Source organism: Aethalodelphis obliquidens, unplaced genomic scaffold, assembly GCF_003676395.1.
Source record: "Aethalodelphis obliquidens isolate GAN/ISIS:26980383/991018 unplaced genomic scaffold, ASM367639v1 scaffold7, whole genome shotgun sequence".
Taxonomy (NCBI): domain Eukaryota; kingdom Metazoa; phylum Chordata; class Mammalia; order Artiodactyla; family Delphinidae; genus Aethalodelphis; species Aethalodelphis obliquidens.
The window spans coordinates 1,610,881-1,632,680 of NW_020837951.1; the positions used below are offsets into that span (position 1 = coordinate 1,610,881).

Sequence of the window (21,800 nt, forward strand, 5' to 3'; positions counted from 1 at the left end):
GTGCACAGGTCAGCTTCCTTCCATGTGGGTGCTCGCGAGCCCGTCTGAGTGTGCCTCTGCAGTTCTGCAGCCTGAGCGCTGGGCAGCACCCTGGAGTCCCTGATAGCGGGAATAGGGGTGGGACGGGAGACCCCGCATTTCTAACAAGCTCCCAGGTGCTGCTGGTCTGGGGGCCACACTCAAGGTAGACTCTGCTTTAGGGCAATACAGTCCAAAAGAAACACAACAGCAGCCATAGACAATCTAAAATCTTCTGGTAGCCAGAGCTTTAAAAAGGGAAAAGAAACAGGTGAAATTGATTTCAATATACTTTATTTAACCCTATACATTCTATTATTTCCACATGTAGCCAATAGATAAACATTGTTGAGGTATTTTTCATGTTCTTTTCCTCCCAACTGTTCAAGATCCGGTGTGTATTTTACACTAAGATCCCATCTCAAAACGGACTCGCAAGCTCCCGGCTCCCGCGTGGCTGCCGCCCAGCACCGCAAATCGCACGCAGGTGCGGGACGAAGGAAGCGGCCCGAGAACTACACCTCCCGGCACGCTCCGGGCGCGTCCTGTGACGCACTTCCTGCGCGGCGGCGACGCCGAAGAGGCCGCCGGAAAACCACACTTCCCGGCGTGCTCCGAACGCACCCTGTGACGCACTTCCTGCGCGGCGGCGACAGCGCGCCCCCGGCGGCTAGGCGGCGGGGCGCAGCGACGGTTCGGGTCGCGGCGAGTGGCGGGCGGCCGGCCGACGGGAGCCGGGGCGGGGCGGCGGCGGCGGCCAGCGAGGGAGCGCGCGGGCGGCCTGGCCCCGCCCCCGGCCCGCCCCGGTGACCTTCAGGGTCCGGGCGGCGGGCGCAGGCCCCGGCGGCGGCGACGGCGGCGCGATGTTCGTGCAGGAGGAGAAGATCTTCGCGGGCAAGGTTTTGCGGCTGCACGTCTGCGCGTCCGACGGCGCCGAGTGGCTGGAGGAGGCGACTGAGGACACCTCGGTGGAGAAGCTCAAGGAGCGCTGCCTTAAGCACGTAAGGCCGACCGCGGCTCCAGGCCTCCCCCTCCCTCCGCCCCTTTTCCCGGCCGCCCCCGACACCCTCTGCACGCGCCTCCGCGAGCCGGGTCCCAGGCTGGACGTTTTACCCTCTCTCCTCTGGTTTAACTCCGACGACAGCCCGGGCGGCGGGGCGCGTCGGGAGCGCAGGCTGGGAGAGGCGAAGTCGCCGCCGGAGCGAGGCCTCTAGCGTTTCCAGCATCCGCGCTTGCTGCCGCGGTGCGGTTCCCGGAGCTGGGAATTAGTGCCCGAGGAAGTAGGGACGCACGGGAGAGGCGCCTTCTCCTGACCTGCGGAGCCGGCTGCTTGGAGCTGTTTCCCGGGGCTGGCATGGGGGCCGGGGCCTGGCCCTGGCCACTGGTGCCCCGTAGCTGGAATCACTTAAAACAGTGAGGCCGCGGGACTCGTCCCTGCGCCCCTGCTTCCCGGCGGCCTTTACAGCGATTGCGTGGGTAGGTCCGGGAGAAGGGGCTTCTCGCCGAGAGGGCCACTTTCTAAAGTTTGTTCCCACGAGGTATTCCTTGTCCAGTTCCTTAGGTTGCTAGTTTTTGGAACTAGTTCTTGGCTTCGCCTCTGTAAGCTTCTCGACTCCGCATGGCAGGCCAAGACATCTATCTAACTGGCTGCCTAAGGAAACTCGATCCTTTGCACCGTCTAGTGTCTCCATGTCGGAATTTAGGACAAAGAGGCCACAGCCTCTTAGTGTACATTCCATGCGAGAAGTGATGTATCTATCAGTGTGGTCTCCAAGAATAAACGTACAGTTACTGCTCTAGTGACTGCCTATAAAATACTGTTGGGTCCCTCTTGGGAGTATGGTTCTGTGGAGGTGTTCTGTAACTGTCAGACGACAGGCCAGGGAGCGTTCTGGTTGGCAGTCCCCTTCTGGAACACGCTGGACGTGAATAACGGTCTCAGTCTCACATCAGGGGGGAGGGGGATCCAGGCTCGCACACTTGGCTGCTTTCTTCTTTGACTTCTGAGCCAGTCAGGTGATTGCACCGTCTAGAAAACCACCGCGACAGCAGTGAGCTGCAAGGCTGGGAGCCCCACGAGCACGCAGGTGCTTAGGGCCAGGCTCCTTGCTTGTCCAGTACGTTTTTCAAAAACCTCCCTGAGACGCTGCGTCTCACCCACTCAGGACGGAAGCTCCTTGAGGGCTGGATTTGTATTCACACGCCCAGGACCAGGCTCTTGGTGGGCCCATAACAAACGTGTGGATTAATACCAGCACACTGCTGAGGTACTGCGGGTTCAGCTCCAGACCACCACAACAAAGCGACTAGCACGATAAAGCGAATTGCACGCATTTTTTGCTTTCCCAGTGCATATAAAAGTTATGTTTACACTATAGACCATTATGTGTGCAATAGCATTATGACTAAAAAAGCAATGCACATACCTTAACTAAAAAATAATGCCTTGGGAAAAATGGCACCAGTAGACTTGTTCAACACAAGGTTGCCACAAACCTTTAGTTTGTAGAAAACACAGTATCTGTGAAGCGACGTAACGCAAGGCACGATAACACGAGGCACGCCTGTGAACGGAAGTAGGTTGCCAGTCCAGAAGCGCGTGGCTGTGGCGTGTCACTTGCCGAATCAGGCCAGGAGAAGCGAGTGGGTAAATCAGTGTGGCGCCGAGTTAAACTCACTGATGGTAAAGGATTGGCGTAACTGTCCTGACGTTGATTTATGGAGGGGCACGAAGGGAGAACTCTGATTCACGGACACTTGCCGAGGGGTTTCAGGAGCACACTCAGGGTTAATGAGACAGCCAGTCTCCACGTGGTGCTAATTATTATGTTCCCGATACTGGTTATTCCCGTTGCTGTTGGGATGTATCATTTGGGATGTTTTCTGGCATTACCCTGCTTTGACCTGAAATTTTATCCACTGTGCGATCTCTCCAGGTACAGAGACCTGAGCAGCAGGGGAGTTTCACAACCAAAGAGCCGACATAAATTATGGGACTCAGAGCCGAGCTGTCAGAAAGTACTCCCACCTCCGTGCCCATCCCATTCTGCGGGCAGCGTTCGCTGCCCCGTGAGCCAATCAGCAGGCTTCAGTTAGAAAAGAGAGTTCTCAAGTTGTGGACTTGAATGTCACCCTGGAAACCAGTCCCTGAGTGGTGTTGCTGCTTCGCTTCTGTCCCTCCTTCCCGGTTTTCCCCTGCTGCCGCCTTTCTTCCTTCCTCAGTCCCCTCTACCTTGAGAGGACACTGTGCGTTTCTTCCCCCCACAGTACTCCTGGGAGTTTTATTATTTTTTATACTTTTTTATTATGTATATATTTTTAATTAATAAAGTTGCTTTATTATTGAAGGTTTATTATCATAACTCTTACAGAAATGGATTGCTATTGTAGCCTTCCCCTTCTTGGTATCATATAGATTGGGACCACCATGGTGGTCTCCAGCCCAAGCTTGGAGAAAGGGGCAAAGTAAACCATCTCGTGTAACAGGAGGTTCATGATTTTAAGAGAGTTACATCTGCGAGGTGGTAGGTGTTTTCTGTGTGGCAAACCTGCATGAAATGGCCAGTACATAACCTGCTAGCACGGCTGTTAACGTTTCTTAGATCACATGAAGGTGTATCTTCAAATGACACGTGACATCAAGGGTAAGAGAAACTAGTCTCCGCTCTTCTGGGGAGGAAGCGCTTCACTGGGTGGGTGTCAGAGCCTCCCCCCCAGCGATGGGCTCTGCTGGGGCTCTTCTGCTGTCACAGCCCCGCTCGCTCCATTGCTTCTGCTGAGAACAAAGAATGAAGTCATCACGCGTCGTATGGATGACTCATGCTTGTGCTCTGTTCCTGGCGCCTGTTGACGCGCTGCAGAGCACAGTTTTTTTCAGGAACCAGCATGAGGATTATTTCGGAAAATTGTGTTTCATAGACTGTATTATGAACTTGGCAGATCAGCCAGCCTGCAAATTTTAGAATTAGAAGCAGCACACGCAGTACTTCTGGGAGCAGAGCCATTGTGAGATTCCAGGGCGGGGGGTGTTCTCTGTCATAAATGGTCAGAGTGTGTCCTACTATTGGCTGGATTCCACTTTTGTCCCCAGCCCCAGTTTTGTGTGCATCTGTGACTGCCCTCAGCCCTTACGATCCGCTTTTCCTGTTTTCAGTGTTAGATTGCTGAAAACTCCAGTTGCTCTTAAAACGCCATTGTTGAGAGGTGAAGTACAGGCTTAGCTCCTCTCTGGGTGAGCAGTGACGTGTGCAGGGTACCTTTGGTGACAGAGGTGCTAAGGCAGCCCCGCTTAGCTGAGGAGGGCTGTGAGGACCCTGGCACCGGGGCCCTGGGGTGGGCGTGTCCCCAGTGTCGCAGCAGCCTCCCTCCAGCATGGGCGTCAGCATCGCCCCCTCAGTGTGTGTTCTGGGGTTTGTGGGCCGCTGACCAGTGGGACACAGCCACGTGCCAGGTGAGCCCCTTCGGGCTCCCAGGAGGGGCCCCCAGCCACGTCTGTAGCTTGCTTCAGGTCTCTGGCCGTCGCTTGGTGAGCTGGGGGCCGCGCCGAGGCTGGTCGTGTCTCCTCGGGGTTTTGTGGGTGTGTAAGTGTCCAGGCCCCTATTCTTGCCCCCGGGGACCGGCCTCCTCTCTCTGCTGTGTCTCTCTCAGCTCTCTCTCGCTTACCTTGGAAGGAGGGAAACAAGCGCACAAATCATGCTTAAATCTTTAGGTTCTTGGGAGACGACGGCGCTGCTATCTTCACTTTTAAATCACTCTCCAGATATTTCTAGGCTAAGGAAGCAATTCGGGTAGCCACTAATGGCCGACAGGGCATTCTGCGTCAGAGCTGTGAGCCTGTTGGCGAGCACTTGGCGGGTCGGGGGCCGAGTGCTGGCCTCGGGGACCAGGGGCTGTGGCGTTTCCTTTGGCTTCCACCGTTGCCAGGGATTCTCTGATGTCACCTCTGCTTTAATTTCTCAGCTAGTAAGAAAACCGGTAAATTCCTGGTGCGGCTTTGGGTGTCAGGTCCTGTGTTATTACTATCGTGATTAATTGACCTGCTGTCTTGAAACAGCGTCTATGTTTTTTTCTTCAGTGCGCTCATGGGAGCTTAGAGGACCCCAAGAGTGTGACCCACCACAAATTAATCCACGCCGCTTCGGAGAGGGTGCTGAGTGACACCAAGACCCTCCTGGAGGAGAACGTCCAGGACGAAGGTAAGGGCGCCTCGCGGGCCAGGAGTGGGCAAGGGCGTGGCACCCGCAGCGAGGACGTCCCGAGTGGGGCTGAGCAGGGAGACGCGTCGGTGACACGGCTTCATTTTCTTTATGGAGACAAGTGTGCGCCCTGGAAGAAAACAGCAGACCCTGAGGCTGCACGAGCAGCGCGCGTCTGAGAAACCAAATTGAACTTTGTTATTAATTCTGTTTCCAAGCAAAACCAAGGTCCCCAGAGCTGCTGCAGGCTTTATTTTGGGGGCTGGAAAGTACAGCTGTGGCGGTCGTTTCAGACATCTAGGAAGATGCTCTAACGTACACACATCCATTTATTCACTCAGAGGTTTGTGTGTGGAGGCAAGCATGATTTTAATTGTGGGATTCCCTTAAGTAATCTGTTCTGGAAATACTGGAATATCGTTTGCAGACCTCCCTAGCGTCTGGTTGGCAAGCCCAGAGCCAGCTGGGCGCTGACCACATGTGGACTGTGGCCTCACCGCACCCCAGGTGCTTAGCTCTGAGGGTGAGACCAGATGCTCCGACCTCACAGACTTTCAAAACAGAAAAGCCCTTAAAACGAGAATGCCGGGCCCCTCTGGTGACCCTCAGCCAGGTTCTCGCCAGGCCTGAGCCTGGAGGTGAGCAGGGCCGGCGGACGTGGGAGCCGAAGGGAGGCTGCGGCTTGTGTGGACGCTCCGTGGAGGAGGGGCCCAGAGGGGACCCCTGCTTTTCGGTCCTTGGGTCACCTGGTGCCCTTTATGCCGCTTTTGTGGATATGAGGTAATAACCAGCGTGGCGCGCTTTTTTCCCAGATGTCTTACTGCTGATCAAGAAACGTGCTCCAGCCCCGCTCCCCAAGATGGCTGACGTCTCCGCAGAAGAGAAGGTGAGTGTCAGAGCTGGGAAGCGGATGTCGCTGTGAGGGGAGGTCTCCCACACTGAAGATGTGAACAGAAACATCTGTACGCGGGTTGTCTGTGGACCCTGCCGGTCCCGTGGTCACAGGAGGCACGGTCACGGGGTTTTCTGTTGTGGCCGGTTGGCCAGTTGACCGACGCCTTTCCTGGTGGCTGGTCTGATGACCGGCTCTGCTTTGGGGGCTGCAGAGAGGAGATCGCGGCACGTTCTCGGGGTCGGGTTTAATCTTGAGCTCCCGTCCCTCCTCTCTTCAAGCAAGTCCTGACAGAAGAAAGTTAGGAAGTCGCTAAAGACCACCCACAAAGCAAGGAATGCAGGTGCAGGGGCGGCAGCGAAGGCTCTGGGAGCAGCGGCCGTCGCGGAGTCAGTCCTTGGAGCTGCCACGTGGCTGAGTCTTCCCTCTGACGCAGGCGCCCTGGGGAGACTGTGCCGCTCGTGGCCTGTGTAGTGGCCGCCCCGGAAGCTCGCTCCGCAGAAAGCCTGGTTTGGGAGGCTCATGTGTACGTGGAAGATTTACTCTGTCAACAGGCCTCTTTCTGCTCTGAGGCCAGATGCCCGGGACAGAGCAGTGCCGTGCTGGGGGGCAGCCACGTGAACGCCCATCTTTCCTTGGCTCCAGGGGTAGAGTTTCTTACTTACGCTTCAGAACGCCCGGGAGCATTCACCCCAGAGAAGGCAGGCCAGACTCTGGGCCGGGCCCCGGGCCTGGTGGCGGAACGAGCTATTTTGGGTCTCCTTTGGGACAGGCGGCCGGGAGGAGGCCCTTCTTATCTGCAGCCACACCTGCCTCGGCATGGCAGGCTGCGGGCACGGCTGCCCACTCCGTTGGGGCCTGCCCCTGAGTCAGCCCTGTTTCCCAGAACTGCTGGGTGGATCCGGTTCTCGGGTTACCATTTTGGTCGTTGGCAACAATGTGAACCTTGGTGACCGTGAACAGCGGGTTCCCATCACCCCCACGGCTCTGGGTAACTTGCAGGGCGTGGCCCTCACCTTTTTTTCTGTGCGTGTTTGTAAAATGTAATATTGTAAAATGTTAACGTCCGTTTTTGTGATTTATTAATTTTTAAAGTCAAAGTAGCACGTGTATTTAGAACGTCAAATAATACTACAGATGTTCTAATAAAAGTCAGTAGCCTCCTATCCGTCCTGAGTCACGCACTCGAAAGGCAACCACTTGTAATTCTTTCCACTGTGATTCTCTTTCTGATTTCTAAATAACACGTCTTATTGTTATTTCTTGGATTCTCAACTTTAGACGCTATTGGCTGCTTCTTGGTGGTCTGGGTAGCCCCTCCCCCAGCCTCCCCCCTAGCTCTTGCCACGAGTGTCAGATCATAACGTTGGTCAAAGATTCAGAGTCCCCGTTGTTGTTACTATCATGTAAGTGTTGCCTTCTGCAGTGAGCAGTTTGCTAAGGTTAGCTGTCCTTTCTTTACGTAGAATTTTGTTTTTCCTGGAGTCAGTAATTGTTTCCTTGTTTTGTTTGTTCTCTGTAGGCTTATCGCTGGTATTTCAGATTCTGCACCAAAATTGATAAACCCCTCTGAAAACAGGGTCATAAGTGTGAGGCCATCTGCCGCTCCCACTTCCTGGAAGATGCCCCTCAGATCCTTCCGTCCGTCCACCTGCATCAGTTGTGCAGCCCGGGCTGGCCTGCCTCCCTCTGTGCGGGTCCTCCTGCATCCCCCGTGTCTGCGTGTTCCCTGACCGCAGGCCTGCCAGCTCGGAGCAGCCCCGGGTGGTGCACTGCTCACTGGGTCCACGGCGAGTGGGCTCAGCTGGGCCCTGAGCTTGGGAGTTGCTGTCAGGTCTGCTTCCCTCTCTGGAGGCTCTGTGGAGGCTCTGCTTCCAGCTCTTTCAGGGGTTTGGCGGAATCCAGTTCCTGTGGTTTGGAGGGCTGGGGCCCTGTTTTCCTGCTGGCTGTGAGCCGGCGCCACCCTCGGCTCCTGGAGGGCGTCTTCAGAGCCAGCCGCGGGCGGTCTCACGCGTTGGATCCCTCTTGCTTTGAAACTTGATGGCCAGAGTTAGCCCCGTCCTGATTCAGGGCTCGCCTGATTAGGTCAGGCCCACCGAGGGTCACGTCCTTCAGGTCGCCGTACTGTGTGATGTGACCTAACCCCAGAGTGAAATCCACCCGCCACAGGCCCAGGGTCGTGCAACCGTGATTGCCAGGGGCAGGGCCGTGGGGTGTCTTGGAGCCGTCTCCGCCTCGTGCCTGCCGTGGGGCTGAGCGTCGTCTCCGCCTCGTGCCTGCCGTGGGGCTGAGCGTCGTCTCCACCTCGTGCCTGCCGTGGGGCTGAGCATCTTGCTCTTGACTTATTCTTGGTTCGCTGGGACCAGACCCCCTCCAGCCTCAAGGAAGGGCAGGAGGTCTGGAGGCCCTGCGTCCAGCGTTCGGTGGCTGCTGAGCGAGCGCCAGCCGCGTGCGCGATGGAGGTCTTGGCCCCGTCTCCAGGGTGTCTGTGTGGCGGGTGGGAGCCGGTCAGCTCTACTCTTCCTTCCTCTGCGTGGTCTGTTTCCTCCTCCCTGATTCCATCTGGAATTTCACGGCTCGCTTTGATGCACGTCTTTCCCCATTCGCTGTGCCTGGCACGTGGAAGCTGGAGTTTCTGGAAGTTTTCTGGATTGTTTTGGTCGATTTCCCCCCCGCGTTTTGTCTTTTCTCTTTCTGCACCTCCTGTTGGCTGTCGGACCTGCTTTCTGAGAGATGTTTAAATTTCCCAGCTAGACGCCTGTTCTCAGGTTACCCGTCGCGGCGTCCTGTTGTGCTCCTGGCCCTCCGAGGGCCGTGTTACAGGGCTCTCTCTTTTCAAGCTCCTCTCCTTCCTTCACCCTCTCTTACTTTTCCGGCTTCTGTTTCGGTCTCTGTCGTTCACGTCGCAGGCTTTCCTCACGTCCCCGTCAGCGGCCCTGGGAGGCTGCTCTGTGCCTGGCGGGTCGTGGCCGCCCCTCGTGCCCAGCGTCCCGGGAGCCAAGGGCGTGGGGCCAGGACAGCGGCCCTGCTCCTCGGCTCCTCGGCTCGGGCTTCTCGGCTCCAGCGGCTCGCTCCCCTCCCTGCCCCGCCCCCTCCCCGCACTCGGCCTCATCCTTCCAGCTGTCCTTCCAGCTGTGTGCCGTCCTCTGAGCATTCGGTGCTGTCTCTCCCAGTTGTATTTCCTTTGTTCTTCTTGTTTCTGCCGTCGCATGCGGGGCTTCCCGAAGGAGCAGAGGTGAGGGCGTGTTTCCGGCCAGCCTGCGTGGTCCTCTGCAGTCGCCCGCGCGGCCGCCACTCCCATGTGGTGGGCATTCTGTGCCACAGGAGACACTGTCTGTCTTCCCTGTGTCGCGCACGGCCACGCTCCAGCGCCAGCGGGCCGCGACTGTGTCCCCTGTGTGTCCCTGAGGCCGTGCACAGAACTCTCCAGAAGCCTCCCTGCTCATCAGGGGGTATATGGCTCCAGCTCCCAAGGACGCTCGTGCTTCCCCTGGCTAGAGCTCTTTACTCAGCAGACATGGTCTGGCCTTTTGCTGCTCTTTACTCATTTCCGACTTTCCAATTACTTTTCTGTGTTAGAAAAAACAAGCGCAGAGAGCCCCGGATAGAGATGCTATCCTCCGAGCCACCGCCAACCTGCCCTCCTGTGACATGGACCGGGCCGTGGTGCAGACCAGCGCGAGAGACGTGAGTGCCCGCAGGGCCTGTGGCCACCCGCCGCGTGGGGCTGCGGGAGTTCCCGGAAGCCCCTGGGGAGCTGGGGAAGGGGACACAGGAGCTCTGTGCACTGTTTTGGAGCTTCTTGTAAACAAGTTAATTCAAAATATAAAGTTTGAAAAGACGTTGAAAGGCAGGACTGGAAGGATAGGTACTATGGGAAAAACGTTAGTTTCGTCCTGAGTTTGGTAAAAAGCTTCCAGAGGGAAATCTGACTCTTGTTTATCTTGGGTCGGAAAGTTCTGTGTTAGCAAGGCTGGGTGTTTCCAGTGCTCCGGAGGGAGGGCCGGGCAGGAGCGGGGCGGCCGCCCCCGGGACCGAGGGCCAGTCGGGCATCTCTGCCTCACGCTGGTTCGCTTCAGGAACACCCCTCTCCGGGGTCTCTTCCAGAGAGTTCCTCGTTGATCAGGGCATTGGAACCCGGGCACACCTGTCTCTTCCCAGCCTGTGTGTGTGTGTGTCTCTCGCGATGGCCGACACTTATGGGGGTTGGGGGAGGGAGCTGGCGGGGGGGGTTCTAATGACAGTCCCAGCAGCCCCGCTTTTTGAGAAGATGAATCGGCTGCAGGTGAAAATTAGAGACCTGCGTCTGTGGAGCCCGTGGAATCAGTCACTTTTCTTCAGTGAAGCCAAAGGAGGGCTCTCAGCTCACTTAGTGACCAGTGGGCCAGACGCCTTCCTCGTGGGCTGGAGGGCTGAGTGACCACACCAGGTGTTGGTGTGTCTGTGTCACCGGCGGGAGGCCGTGTCACTCTGTGCCAGCCAGAGCCTCTCCTTCCCGCCCTCCTGAGACACTTCGTTCACTGTTCTCCTCAGTTATCTGGGCATCGTGTGACTCACAGATCTGGAATTTTAGGACAGGGCATGTCATCTCAGATCCAAGTAGCTGTGTTGGGCATCTTTTCCTCTCTCTGCAGTTCCAGACGGAGCTCCGGAAGATCTTGGTGTCTCTCATCGAGGTGGCACAGAAGTTGCTGGCGCTGAACCCGGACGCGGTGGAATTATTTAAGAAGGCAAACGGTAGGAGCGAGCCCCAGGGTGGACGCTCACCCTCGGCCGTTCCCTGCACCTGGAAAGGGCCAGTGGGTGGAGGCTTGGTGAACCGCTCTCCCCGCCGTCCCGTGTTGACGCAGGTGACAGCCGATGGTCCCCTCGCGGCTTTTCTGAGCTGTGAGAGACTTGCTGCAAACGCCTGGTGCTCAGACACTGCGGCGGCCCCCCAGGGGGCTCGGGCGAGCACCCCTCGCGCGGCCGGGCACTGCCTGAGGCCCTCACAGTGCCGTGTCTTGCCCGCAGCCATGCTGGACGAGGACGAGGACGGCCGTGTGGACGAGGCGGCCCTGCGGCAGCTCACAGAGATGGGCTTTCCCGAGAGCAGAGCCGTGAAGGCCCTGCGGCTGAACCAGTACGTGCTCCCTCGCCACACGCGGCAGGCTTGGTCTTGTGGGGTCCCCCGTGGGACCCAAACCCTTTGATTGAATTGTTTCCAATACGTGTGAGTGTTTAAAGAGGACCTGAAATGCATGTCCCGGAAGTAACGTGACTGGGCATCTCCAGGTGTTTCAGGGCAGTTGGAAATCGACTCACGTACTGGGAACGTGACGTATGATGATGGTTCTGTGCATTTCACTGGGCTGTTGTTTTATGGGAACTCAAGTCGAAGCCTGCTCGCAGCAGGGCCGTGGTCGACTCCTGAAGTTTATGTGGCGGTGTCCTCAACAGTCCCCTGTCGTTTCCTGTCCTAGTTACTTGCCCTTCGTTTATGTTCAGATCTGAAATAAATCATCTGTAACTGACGGATGGTCAGTGGGCTGTGTTCTTTGCTTTGGACCCAAACTCTCGGGTGTACCTCCCGGGTTTGGTTCCCTTTACTTTGCCCGTGGGTTTCCGTGTTCTGGCCGGGGCCTCAGGGCAGTTTGGGGCAGGGCCAGGGCTCCAGACATGCCAGATTCTCATTACAGGGGTCGGCAGCTCGTGGTAGGGAAGCCATGAAGTCTGAGAGGCTTTTCTTGGGGAAACAAAGGCCCTGGTTCCCTGGCCTGGGGGTGCTGCACAGAGCCCGTCTTACCTTGCAGCATGTCGGTGCCCCAGGCCATGGAGTGGCTAATCGAGCACGCGGAAGACCCCACCATAGACACGCCGCTTCCAGGCCCGGCCTTGCAGGGAGAGGCGGGCGCCGAGGCCGCCCCCGCCGCTGCCGCCGGGACCAGCGCAGAAGGTGAGGAGGACAGAGACGAGCTGACGGAGATCTTCAAGAAGATCCGGAGGAAAAGGGAGTTCCGCGCAGATGCCCGGGTACGTGTTGACGGGCCTGGGTCGGGCAGGCAGAGGTGCTGGTCGGGCTCCCGAGGCCGCGTCGTGCAGAGGAAGCTGCCGCCACGTTGGCAACCGCAGGCTGAGCCGCCGGCCCTGTAGGAAGCGAGGCGGGGGGAGGAGTCTGCAGACAGGCCTGGGGCCCCTTGAGTCCCCGGGTTCAGCTTGAAGTTTTCCTCACTGGCATCCAGGTGGCTGTGTTTTCCTCTGAACAGTTAGTCCACACACCTGGCATCTTCTGAAGAACTCGCGATCGGGTCCTGTCCGTATTATAAGTGACCTCGAGCTGAAGGGTTGGTCGGGGGTGCTGCCCAGAGACTGGAGGGTCACCCGCCCACCTCGGGGACCGTCTTGTGAGCGGGGAGGCTGGTCAGGCTGCCGGCCACCAGGTAACCCGGCGTCTGTGGGGTTCAGGGGCCCGGGGTCCCGGTGCCTCTGGCTGTCCTTGGCCAGCTGCCCGTAGTGCATCTGTACGGCCTCCTCTTCACCGTCACCTCGTGTTTGATGCTTTCGCGTCGCCCTGTTCTTTGTCACTGTCTCTTCTGTCATTAGGTTCAACTTTAATTGAACCTTCTTGGCTGTTTCTCGTATTTCGAGGCTGTTCTGTTTTTTTCAGATCACAGCTCTGTCTGCTCCAGGCGTTAGGGCTCCGGTTCTTTGTTCCTCCTGACTCTGCCTGTGGCCTGGTTTTCTCAGGGTGCGATGCCTCATCGTGGGCTCACCTGTGGGCTTGTGTTTCCATGGGACTCCCCAGTGGCCGGGCCGTGGGGTGCCCTGTGTGGTTGATTCAGAGTTTGCTTCTGCGGGGTTGAGCGGGACCCCGAGCCAGGGGCCAGCTTTCGTGCTAAGCATCCGGCAGGGCTCCTGGGCCATGCGGAGTGTGACCCACGGCGCTGGGGTGTGGGTCTTCCCCTGCCCCTCTCTCTGGGGATGCAGACCCTGCTCAGGGTCCTGGTTTGAAGCTCCAGCCCCCTGCCTTGCATGGACCCAAGGTCGGTGTCCTGTGTGTGATGTTAGGCCCCAGCCCGGCCCTGATGAGGCCTGTGCTCGCCATCCCCCCAGGGCACACCCTCTGGGAGGCTAGTTTGTTGTTCCTTTTTCCTGGTTCTTCGGGATTTTCCCTTTTTGAGTTCTGCTGTGTGTTCAGAAGTACCTGTGTTACTTTAGTCCCGAGTTTCCCGGTCCTGAAGGAAGTGTATCTCGTTGGCTTAGTCTTTTGGGGAACCCAGCCCAGGTCTGGCGCTTGGGCCCCTGTTCAGGAAGGGCAGCCTCTTCGTGGGTAGGTCCTTGGGCTGTCGGGCTCCATGCTTTCTCCCGTGGAGGTCCTGCGTGGGCCTCGTCGGGGCTGCTGCCGGGTAGTTCACGGTCTTGGTCACCGACTTAAAGGCCTTTCCCCTCCGGGTGTCGTGCTTGACCGTCTTAACATGCTCATTTTCCCAAAAGGGTGTCGAGGCTTGAGGGGCTGTAGGGCCTTTGATCCTGTCCCAGTCAGGGGGAGGGGCCGGTAAGGATCCAGACGTTAGTTTAGATCCTGGGGAGACTGGATCGGACAGCAGGGCTTGGACTTGAGACCCAAACAGACGTTTTGCTGCCTTGCACCCCCTGCTCCTAACACCCACCCCCAGGACCCCCCCAGCTGTAGGCAGGACAGTGACCGTGCAGGGCCTGTGGGCGCAGGTTCCCTCTCCCAGTGCTGGGAAGACAGGCGGGCGGAGCATCTGGAATCACCCCCAGATGTCCTGGGGCATCATTTCCTGGGCTGAGACAGTAGTCTGGAGAGAGGATGGTTTTTATTGAAACCAGTGGCAAAGGCCGTCCTATCCTTGGGTTTCAGAGTAGGTTCCGGGCGATTTTATGTGACCTTGATATCAAAATACTACCGCCTGGAGGGCTCTGCGCCCAGCGATTGCTCACGGGGCCCTGGAGACAGGAAGTGGCCCCGGAAGGCAGAGGAAGTGGATCCTAAGCAGAAAGTGCTGACTGTGAAGAGCTCACTGCACGCCGTTCGCTCCAGCTGAACGCCCTTCCTGATCCGCCCGCAGCTGCTGCTGCTCCTGTTGGGCTCGCTTTGAAACAGTCCAGACTGACTGCACAGTGCACGGTGGTGTCCACGAGGCCAGAGAGTGCCGGGGCCGCGCGAGCATCACATGGTGGCCCGAGGGGCCGGCGGCGTGAGGCCAGCCGACATCCGTGCGACAGCTGGGGGAAGATGACGTCAGGCCCTTAAAGGGCACGGTCCGACCTTCCGGGAATTAAGAGAATCCTTTGAAACTTGGATGGAGCCTGTACCTTTTTGGGCAGAGTTGAGCCTTTCAAAGGTTGTAGAGTAAAAGTCAAGGATAAAATGAAGAAATGTGTCGTTATGTGACTTCTGTCCGAAAGGTGTTCCCTCCAGAAAGCAGCATGTGTTGAACTTGCAGCTTAAATTTTGTTAAACACGTTCAGAATTAATTTTAGTTTCATTTTTTTTTAAAGATAAAGTGTGTCACAAATCACTGACATTCTTGTCTCCGCTCAAATGGGAACTGCTGATGTGACCTTTCTCTGACACGCTCGTCCTGGATGACGAGCCCTCTGGAATAGGCTGGTGAGGTTGTGAGGACAGGTCTACCCAGACAGTCACGGGGACACCCCTAGAAGGACCTGGGGTGGGAAGGCGAGCCTCTGGCCAAGAGCAGGTGCGCCTTCCACCTCCTGCTCCGTCCCTCCGTCGTTCAGAAAACCAAGAAGTGTTTCAGTAGAGCTGTAGGGAAACGGCGTTTTGAGAGAGAAAACCCCACGGCGTTGCTTTAAGACATCCCCTGCCAAGGTGCTGCTCGTGAGACGCGGCTCAGCCCCACAGCCTTGCTGCCGGGGCCCCCGTGAGCACGGCACTGAGGCCTGTGGCTTCTCCTCTAGGCCGTCGTTTCCCTGATGGAGATGGGATTCGATGAAAAGGAAGTGATAGACGCCCTCAGAGTGAACAACAACCAGCAGAACGCCGCCGTGAGTACCAGGCCGCGCCCCAGGGACGCCACGTGTGTCCTGAGCGCTGTGTGTTGGGTTACCTTCCCGTGAGGTCCGTTACTTTGCTTCTGAAGTGAAACAATGGGTAGATGGTTCAAACAGTATGCAAGTTTTTAAATATTGAGAAAATTCTGGGCTTTGCCTTTCAGAAAAACGTACATGTCCTGTGGGTGACTATGTGACACCCTGTGCACACGGCCCGCGGCCGATGGAGAGCTGCCTGGGGAGGGGCTGGGGCGACAGCTTGGTGCACTTGCGGGAATAGAGCCAGCCTGGCCCACAGGAACCAGGGAGGCGAGGTGGGCCTGTGCTTTAGCCGTTCCTCACTCACTGATGAGCCGAGAGGCGCTCGCTCACGCCCGGGGCCGCTTCCCGCGACAGAGCCCAGGTGTGCAGTGTGTGTCAACCTCTTCTCCCAACGCTCGGGCGGGTGAAGCTGGCGCCCGGTTCAGGGCCTGGAGAAGCTGCAGCCGTTACGTTGCTGCGGTGCCAGGATCTGCCAGCAAAGCCAGGCTGGTGCTTCCTGTGTGCGGCCCGTCCTGGCGTGTGTAGCAGCTGAGTCCGGGCTGGGCTGGCTTTTCTGTCAAGGCCCCTGCCGGTCAGGGCAGCCCTGGGAGCTGACCAGGAGCCCTGGCTGCAGTGTTTGGGTTGATGGGGTCCGGAGGGCGCTAACAGCTGTTGCTCTTGTGTTCGCAGTGCGAGTGGCTGCTGGGAGACCGCAGGCCCTCTCCTGAGGAGCTGGACAAGGGCATCGACCCCGACAGCCCTCTGTTTCAGGCCATCCTGGATAACCCCGTGGTGCAGCTGGGCCTGACCAACCCTAAAATCTTACTAGGTGTGTGCCTTCTTTCTGCTTGTGCAAGGGCGGGACCTGCCTGCCACACAGATGTTGCCGGACGATACCACAGCCACCACGCCCCAGCAGCTGCCCCTGCAGGGTCCCGGGCGGCTGCAGCCTGAGTCACTGTAGGGCCCGGAAATCAGGTCGTGCTCGTGGTGTGACAGCCTCTTGTGCGGTGACTCCATTCAAGGTGTGAAAAACCAGTTAAAGTGGATTATCTAGTTTGGGAGAGTGTAGCCAGCGCCCAGCAGGTTATAGGGCCGTGTGTGAGGGGCTGCTGGTTGATTGTAGCTCTTACTCTTTGTAAGGGTTTCTTTGGCATTTGTTTTGACTGTGAGATATAATACACATTCAAAAGTGTACATAATTTTTGTAACTTTGAAGAGTAATAATAAAACTAATAACCGTGTTCCTGCCACTCAACTTTAGCCTAGGGTCCCTGGGGCGCCCGCCGCCCCCTGCTGCGGTGACCACGCGAGCGTTTGCCACTCCTCTGCTTCCTCGGCCGCGTTGCCGCGGGTGTCTGTGTGCTCAGACCATTCAGTTGCCGCCTCTTGTGTTCTGGGCCAGCTGCTGGGACCAACCTTCCGCAGGGCCGTAAAGTACTTCATTGCGTGGGTGACATCAGTACCGTGGCTACCTGCGCTGCGCTGCTGCCCGGCGGTGCCCGCGTGGCTTCCTGGCCTGCGGGCTGCTCTGCGCGCTCCCGTGGCCGCTCCCGTTGCAGGACGGTTTCCGCAGGCCTTGTGCCCCGGGCCGGGCTGGCGGGGCCCAGGCGTGTGTGTGTGTTGAGCCTGCTGTCCAGAAAGGGCACCCCCCCACCCCCCCACCCCCGTCCCCGTCCGCAGCAGCTCAGCCCCTGCCGCCACCCTCCCAGAGCAGCCGTCCAGGAGGCACAGGCGCTTCTGCGTGCTTGGCTATTTCCCTGGTCTCTAAGGCCCAGCGCCTTCCAGAAGTTCCAGCCTCTTCTAGGGCCTCCGCTGGGAGAGGCCTTCTGCCTGACGTGCGGCTGCTTTCCCTGTTGGGTCGTCTTCTTATCACTCAGAAACTTCTTCACGCCTGCCATGCACTGATCCTTTAACAGACGTTTAGATCTCAAAGATCATTCATCGGTTTCTGGCTTCTTTATCACTTTGATGAACAGCTGTCCTGTATTTTAATGCAGCTGAACGTGTCGGTTTCATTGATGATGTCAATCTTTAAAGAAAGCCCGCTGATCCCAAGGTTAGGAAGACCTTCACCTTTATCTTTTTCTAGTAGTTTTAAAGTTTCTTATTGAAGTCTGTGATCTACCTGGAGGTGTGTGTGGCATAAAGTAGGGAATTTTTCTCTTTGTACCCAAATTCTGTACTTCAGTGATGTGTCTTATCGTGAGTTTATTTTCGTTCTTGGTACCAGGCGCGCGGCAGTCCTTTCCACACCGAGAGCATATCTTCCCGCCCTCCGGCTCCTCGGCCACCTCGGGAGATTCACACATGCTGCCTGGGGTCTGTCCAAAGCCTTTTCTAAAGTGATTCTTTTAGTACCTGACCACTGAGTGTGTGATTTCTGTAGGCTTTTTTTTTTTAATTTCTGAAGATATAATTGGTCAGATTAAGGAAGTTCCCCTTTCCGTCCAGTTTAGATGCTAAGCGTTCTCGATCATGGAGAGGTGGTCAGTTTCACTGGATGCGTTCTCCGTGCCTATTGAGATGACCGTGTGGCTTTACATCTGCTAAATTGAGTGTTTCTCCCATTTCTAAAACAAACCACACGGAGTGAGTGCCACCCAGTCTGCAGGCTCTGAGTCGGTGACCTGGACAGGACACACACTGCCCTGGGTCCTCCCCCTCAGGCCCCAGGCCTCCTGCAGTCGCCAAGTCCCGGCCTGGAGAGAATGACCTGCCTGTGAGGTCACCGGCCTGTGGGCACCCCTGCAGCTGCACGCTTCTCTCAAGACATTTCCGGTAGGATTTTTAATGACCTTTATCTCTTTAGATGAAGTACAATAGTCATTATAGAACATTTGGAGAAGCGCAGAAAAGCGTGAAGAAGTGGAAGTCCCCCCTCCCTCATCGGCGGGTTTCCTTCTGGGGGTCCCGCGGGGTCTGGGACAGGTGCAGCCACGCTGCGGGGCACCTTTATCGTGCTTATTTTCTCATCCCGTTTGATGCCTTTTCTCTTGGTGCACTTTTTACTCCTTTAAAAACGAGGTTTTAGCGGCACAGGTGTTTCGTTCTGTGATCTGCCGCGTTATTAACAAATGCTGTTCCCCTGCTTCTAGTCATTTAGATGGTTTCTCGTTTTGTTGCTTTTGAACCTACTCCACCTACTCTTTGGGTGCAGCTCCCATTCCCTAAGGACAGGTAGCTCTAAGTCAGATGACCCGGTCAAAGAATACAGACGGTTAAGCTCTTGGTGACGTCTTGACAGCTGACGGGGCCTGTGTCCGGCTGAGGTGCCCGCGCTCACCCCCACCCCTCGCACAGGGACCCAGAGGCTCCGCCTGTTCCTTTGTTTTTCCTCCGGCCGTTGGTGTTCGTTCACCTGTCCCCTCTGCACCGTCCATCCGTCCTGTTTCAGCTGCCTGTTGACCTTAGGGCTTTGTTAACGGCTCTTTATACGTTAGGAGCATCCTTTTCATTTTTAATGCACGAGACGTGCAGAAGAAAGTCCTTCCTCGGATACATCTTCATCTCTGGATTTTCATACTTAATGCCTTTTTCATCGTTTTGTGCAGCTCTCTCCTCCTTCTGGAATTATTTTTGCTAAACCTCCTATATTTCGTTCTCTCAGATGTCACGTCATCTTTCTGGATTCTCTTTCTGATATTTTTAACTGGTTTGCAGAGGATTTTAATCAGGAGGGCTTGGTGGGGGTGGGTGGGCGTCGGGTCATAAATGTAATGAAATCAGACTTTCATGCTGAGCCCTGCGGTGAGGCCCTGTGGCCCTGAGCAGCTGTGAGCACCTTGAATAGATGCTTCCCGTGAAGCCCATAAACTTGGGACCACTTTCACTGACATGGTTCGACGTGGGCCGACGTGACAAGGTCTGGCATAGAGCCGTGCTTCCCAGACGTGAGGGCCACCGTCCGCCCTGCGGTCGCTGGTGAGTCTCCGTCAAGCCGGCCGGCGAGTGTCTGGGCTGCAGAGCTGTCTGCTGGGGGCGCCTCTGTTTGTGGGCGGACATTTTATGGAAGTGCTTAGAAATTCAAAGCTTTCATTACAAAGAACTGCTCATTTTTAATGTGCTGGTTGTTTTTTTTTTTGTCATTCCTTAACATTGAACGTTCTGATTTTTCCAATCAGGTATTATTAAATCGGCAACAGTATCCTTACGTAAGTCTTTTCTGCGTCTGACTGTTTTGTCAGGGTAGGACTGGAAGTGGAGTTACTGAGTCACAGGCTGTCACTATTTTAAGATTCCCGGTAGCTGATGCCAAACCGCTTTCCAGAGTCACTGTGCCCGTGAGCGCGCGGGCATGCCGCCCCGCCCTGCCAGCAGCAGTGCCCTGTGTCAGCTCCCTCAACCAGCAGACCAGACACTGTCGGATGGCGGCTAGAAGGGGTTTCTGGGCCCCTGGCTATAGAGGACGTCCCCTTTAGTTCCGGCAGCCCCATGTCCGGGTCTGTGGGGTGCGGTCCCTCAGGCAGCCCCGTCGTGTCCCCGCAGCATTTGAAGACATGCTCGAGAGCCCGCTGAACAGCACCCAGTGGATGAACGACCCCGAGACGGGCCCAGTCATGCTGCAGATCTCCCGCATCTTCCAGACCCTGAACCGCACGTAGGCTGCGTGCTCCAGCCGCCGGGCCCAGGAAGGCGGCCTCTTACTTCCCAGCCGAGGGCTGGGAAGAGCGGGCAGACCCCGGGGTGCCCCTGGGCTGGGGAGGGGAGAAGGGCGGGCCGGAGGGGGCCCCACCCTGGGTGTTGGGCACCCAGGCCACACTCGTGCTTGGATCTTCCTGCTGAAAAACCTCTGTGGCGGCAGCGCGCTCGGCCGTGCCTCTAACCTCTGACAGTGTTTACAGACAAGGTCGTCACCCCGGGAAGGGGTCACCTCCCTCCAGTGTCCCTCTGGGCTCTTGAAACGCTACTTGAATTGACCTGTAGGCGCTGCTTGTAGAGTCCACTTGTTATTTGAAAGATGGCATGTTTCAATCCAAAGTGTTAACGTCAAGGGTACTAACTTAAGTAGAAGAACTCGCAGACGACTTTTCTTTAATAAATAAATTCCCCTTTTCCAATTTTGTGTCTCGGGCTTATTTCAGTGCCACAGAGGAAGCTGCGTGCGTCCTGGTGGCGTTCGCACTCTCGACACAGAGCACACGCGCCTCCTCACCCGGGATGCTTGCCGCCCCGCTGACGCGTTCTTGGCGGACTCGCATGTCTTACTTGGAGTCGAGGGACCGTGCGGTCACCTAGCCGGCCTGCGTTCCCGAGTCTCCGACGGTGGAAGCTGAGCGCCACAGGGACTTGCCCTGCCTGTCTCTGGCCGCCGTTTTTTTTAAACATTATCTGTGTTTTTAAATGAGAAACTGACCAGCCGCGCCATCCGGGGGGCTGGCCTGGTGCGCGCCAGTGCGGACATGTGTGGGTGCGGATGGGCCTCAGACTCACCGAGGGCACCTTCTTTCCTGGCAGATGTTTAAGGGGGTCCCTTGGTTAGAAAAGATCAGTGCGCAGGTCAGATCCCCCTTCTCAGACGCCCGTGCACTGGCCACTCATTTTGGTCAAAGAAATCCTGTCCCTTTGACTCCCCTGGACGGCCAGCCTCCTGCAGACACAGTTCCACGTTGCTTCTTCCAGGTTGCAGGGAGGGGACCGTGGTAGCTAGGCGTCTGCCGGGCGGCTGGCAGCCCGCCTGGGCTCTTCCTCCTACGACGTTTCCTTCCCCGTGTGGGGCCGCTCGCTGCGGCCGCCCTGGGCCCACCGCACCCGCCTGCAGGGGGGACACCTGTGATGAGCCAGCCCATGGCCCTGCGGTCTGATACCCTTCACCATGGTTCCTGGAAGACCTTTTCTTCCTGTGCGCCTCACGTGGGTCTCAGGTGGCCCCTGCGGTGTGGGAAAGATGCCCAAGGGGAGGCCTCTGCAGCCGAGGCCTGCATGCAGTCCAGGGAGCCTGGGGTTGGAGGCTTGTGTCCCGGTTGGGGGGTGGGGTACTGCCCACGGGTGGCCAGGGGCGGGCGGGAGCCTGGGGGCGTGGTGATGGTGGGGCGACCGGGCTTTGCAGCCCTTAGGACTCACACTCCCTTTATAGCAAATACCCTTGAATGCCTCCTTTACTGTCTGTGGTGAAATTCCCAGAAACTGTAACCTAATTACATGCCTAGTTTAAAAAGTCACTTTAATGCCATAACAGGAACATGAGATCCTCAGGTACGGCTGTTGCAGAAGGAGAAGATGAAGTTGTCCATTCCTTACAGAGCAGTCCCTCTGCTCTTGGTGGTTAACACATTCAGGCCAAGACAAACGTGGAATTCTGACTCAAATACTGGGGAGGATTTGCCCCTGGTGACTGACTCAGGAGGGGCCTCGGGGCTTGACAAAGTCACCAACGCTGCAAAGTACATTTTCCCCGTGGTTTACGCAGCAGTGGCATTCCTAGAAAATTCCTAGAATTAAAGAGTGTGTGTGACTGACGAAGTGGTCACACGTTGAGGTGTGGGGAGGCCATTTTGGCTCATACGTGATTTGGCTTGAACTGATGGCCTCTCAAACACGCGCTTCTGCTTTAAGCATTGAAGAAAAGGATGCATTTGACAATCAAAATGGAGTCTCTGTGGTTCAGGCTTCGAGGATGGAGCTGGGGGCCGTTGTGGATGTGGTTTCAGACA

At 56.9% G+C, this 21,800-nt stretch overlaps 1 protein-coding gene and 1 long non-coding RNA gene across 3 annotated transcripts; both read left to right on the plus strand.

Annotated features, from left to right (window-relative positions):
- The first annotated feature begins 672 nt into the window (after positions 1 to 672).
- On the plus strand, positions 673 to 20,209 carry UBAC1 (UBA domain containing 1). 2 transcript variants are annotated; one of them, XM_027104307.1, is made up of 11 exons: positions 727 to 1,019; positions 5,093 to 5,213; positions 6,026 to 6,099; positions 9,685 to 9,792; positions 10,740 to 10,842; positions 11,119 to 11,227; positions 11,898 to 12,117; positions 15,034 to 15,120; positions 15,838 to 15,976; positions 19,272 to 19,301; positions 19,636 to 20,209. In XM_027104307.1, the coding sequence occupies exons 1-11, from the start codon at positions 882 to 884 to the stop codon at positions 19,749 to 19,751; spliced, it is 1,245 nt and encodes a 414-aa protein (XP_026960108.1). In that variant the 5' UTR covers positions 727 to 881; the 3' UTR covers positions 19,752 to 20,209. The 2 variants fall into 2 exon arrangements, with proteins under 2 accessions (XP_026960109.1, XP_026960108.1); XM_027104308.1 differs by lacking the exon at positions 19,272 to 19,301 and having other exon boundaries at positions 673 to 1,019.
- LOC113619499 (uncharacterized) lies at positions 6,110 to 9,557 on the plus strand. The gene is made up of 2 exons (XR_003432404.1): positions 6,110 to 7,511; positions 7,628 to 9,557. It is a non-coding gene; the product is annotated as an uncharacterized LOC113619499 (long non-coding RNA).
- Positions 20,210 to 21,800: the final 1,591 nt, after the last annotated feature.

What these genes read in the sequence shown, in the direction of transcription:
- UBAC1 (XM_027104307.1), top strand. Translation starts at nt 882, where the DNA reads ATGTTCGTGCAGGAGGAGAAGATCTTCGCGGGCAAGGTTTTGCGGCTG. An exon ending in GGAGAACGTCCAGGACGAAG is followed by an intron (nt 5,214 to 6,025) that starts GTAAGGGCGCCT and finishes CTTTTTTCCCAG; the next exon opens with ATGTCTTACTGCTGATCAAG. An exon ending in ACGTCTCCGCAGAAGAGAAG is followed by an intron (nt 6,100 to 9,684) that starts GTGAGTGTCAGA and finishes TTTCTGTGTTAG; the next exon opens with AAAAAACAAGCGCAGAGAGC.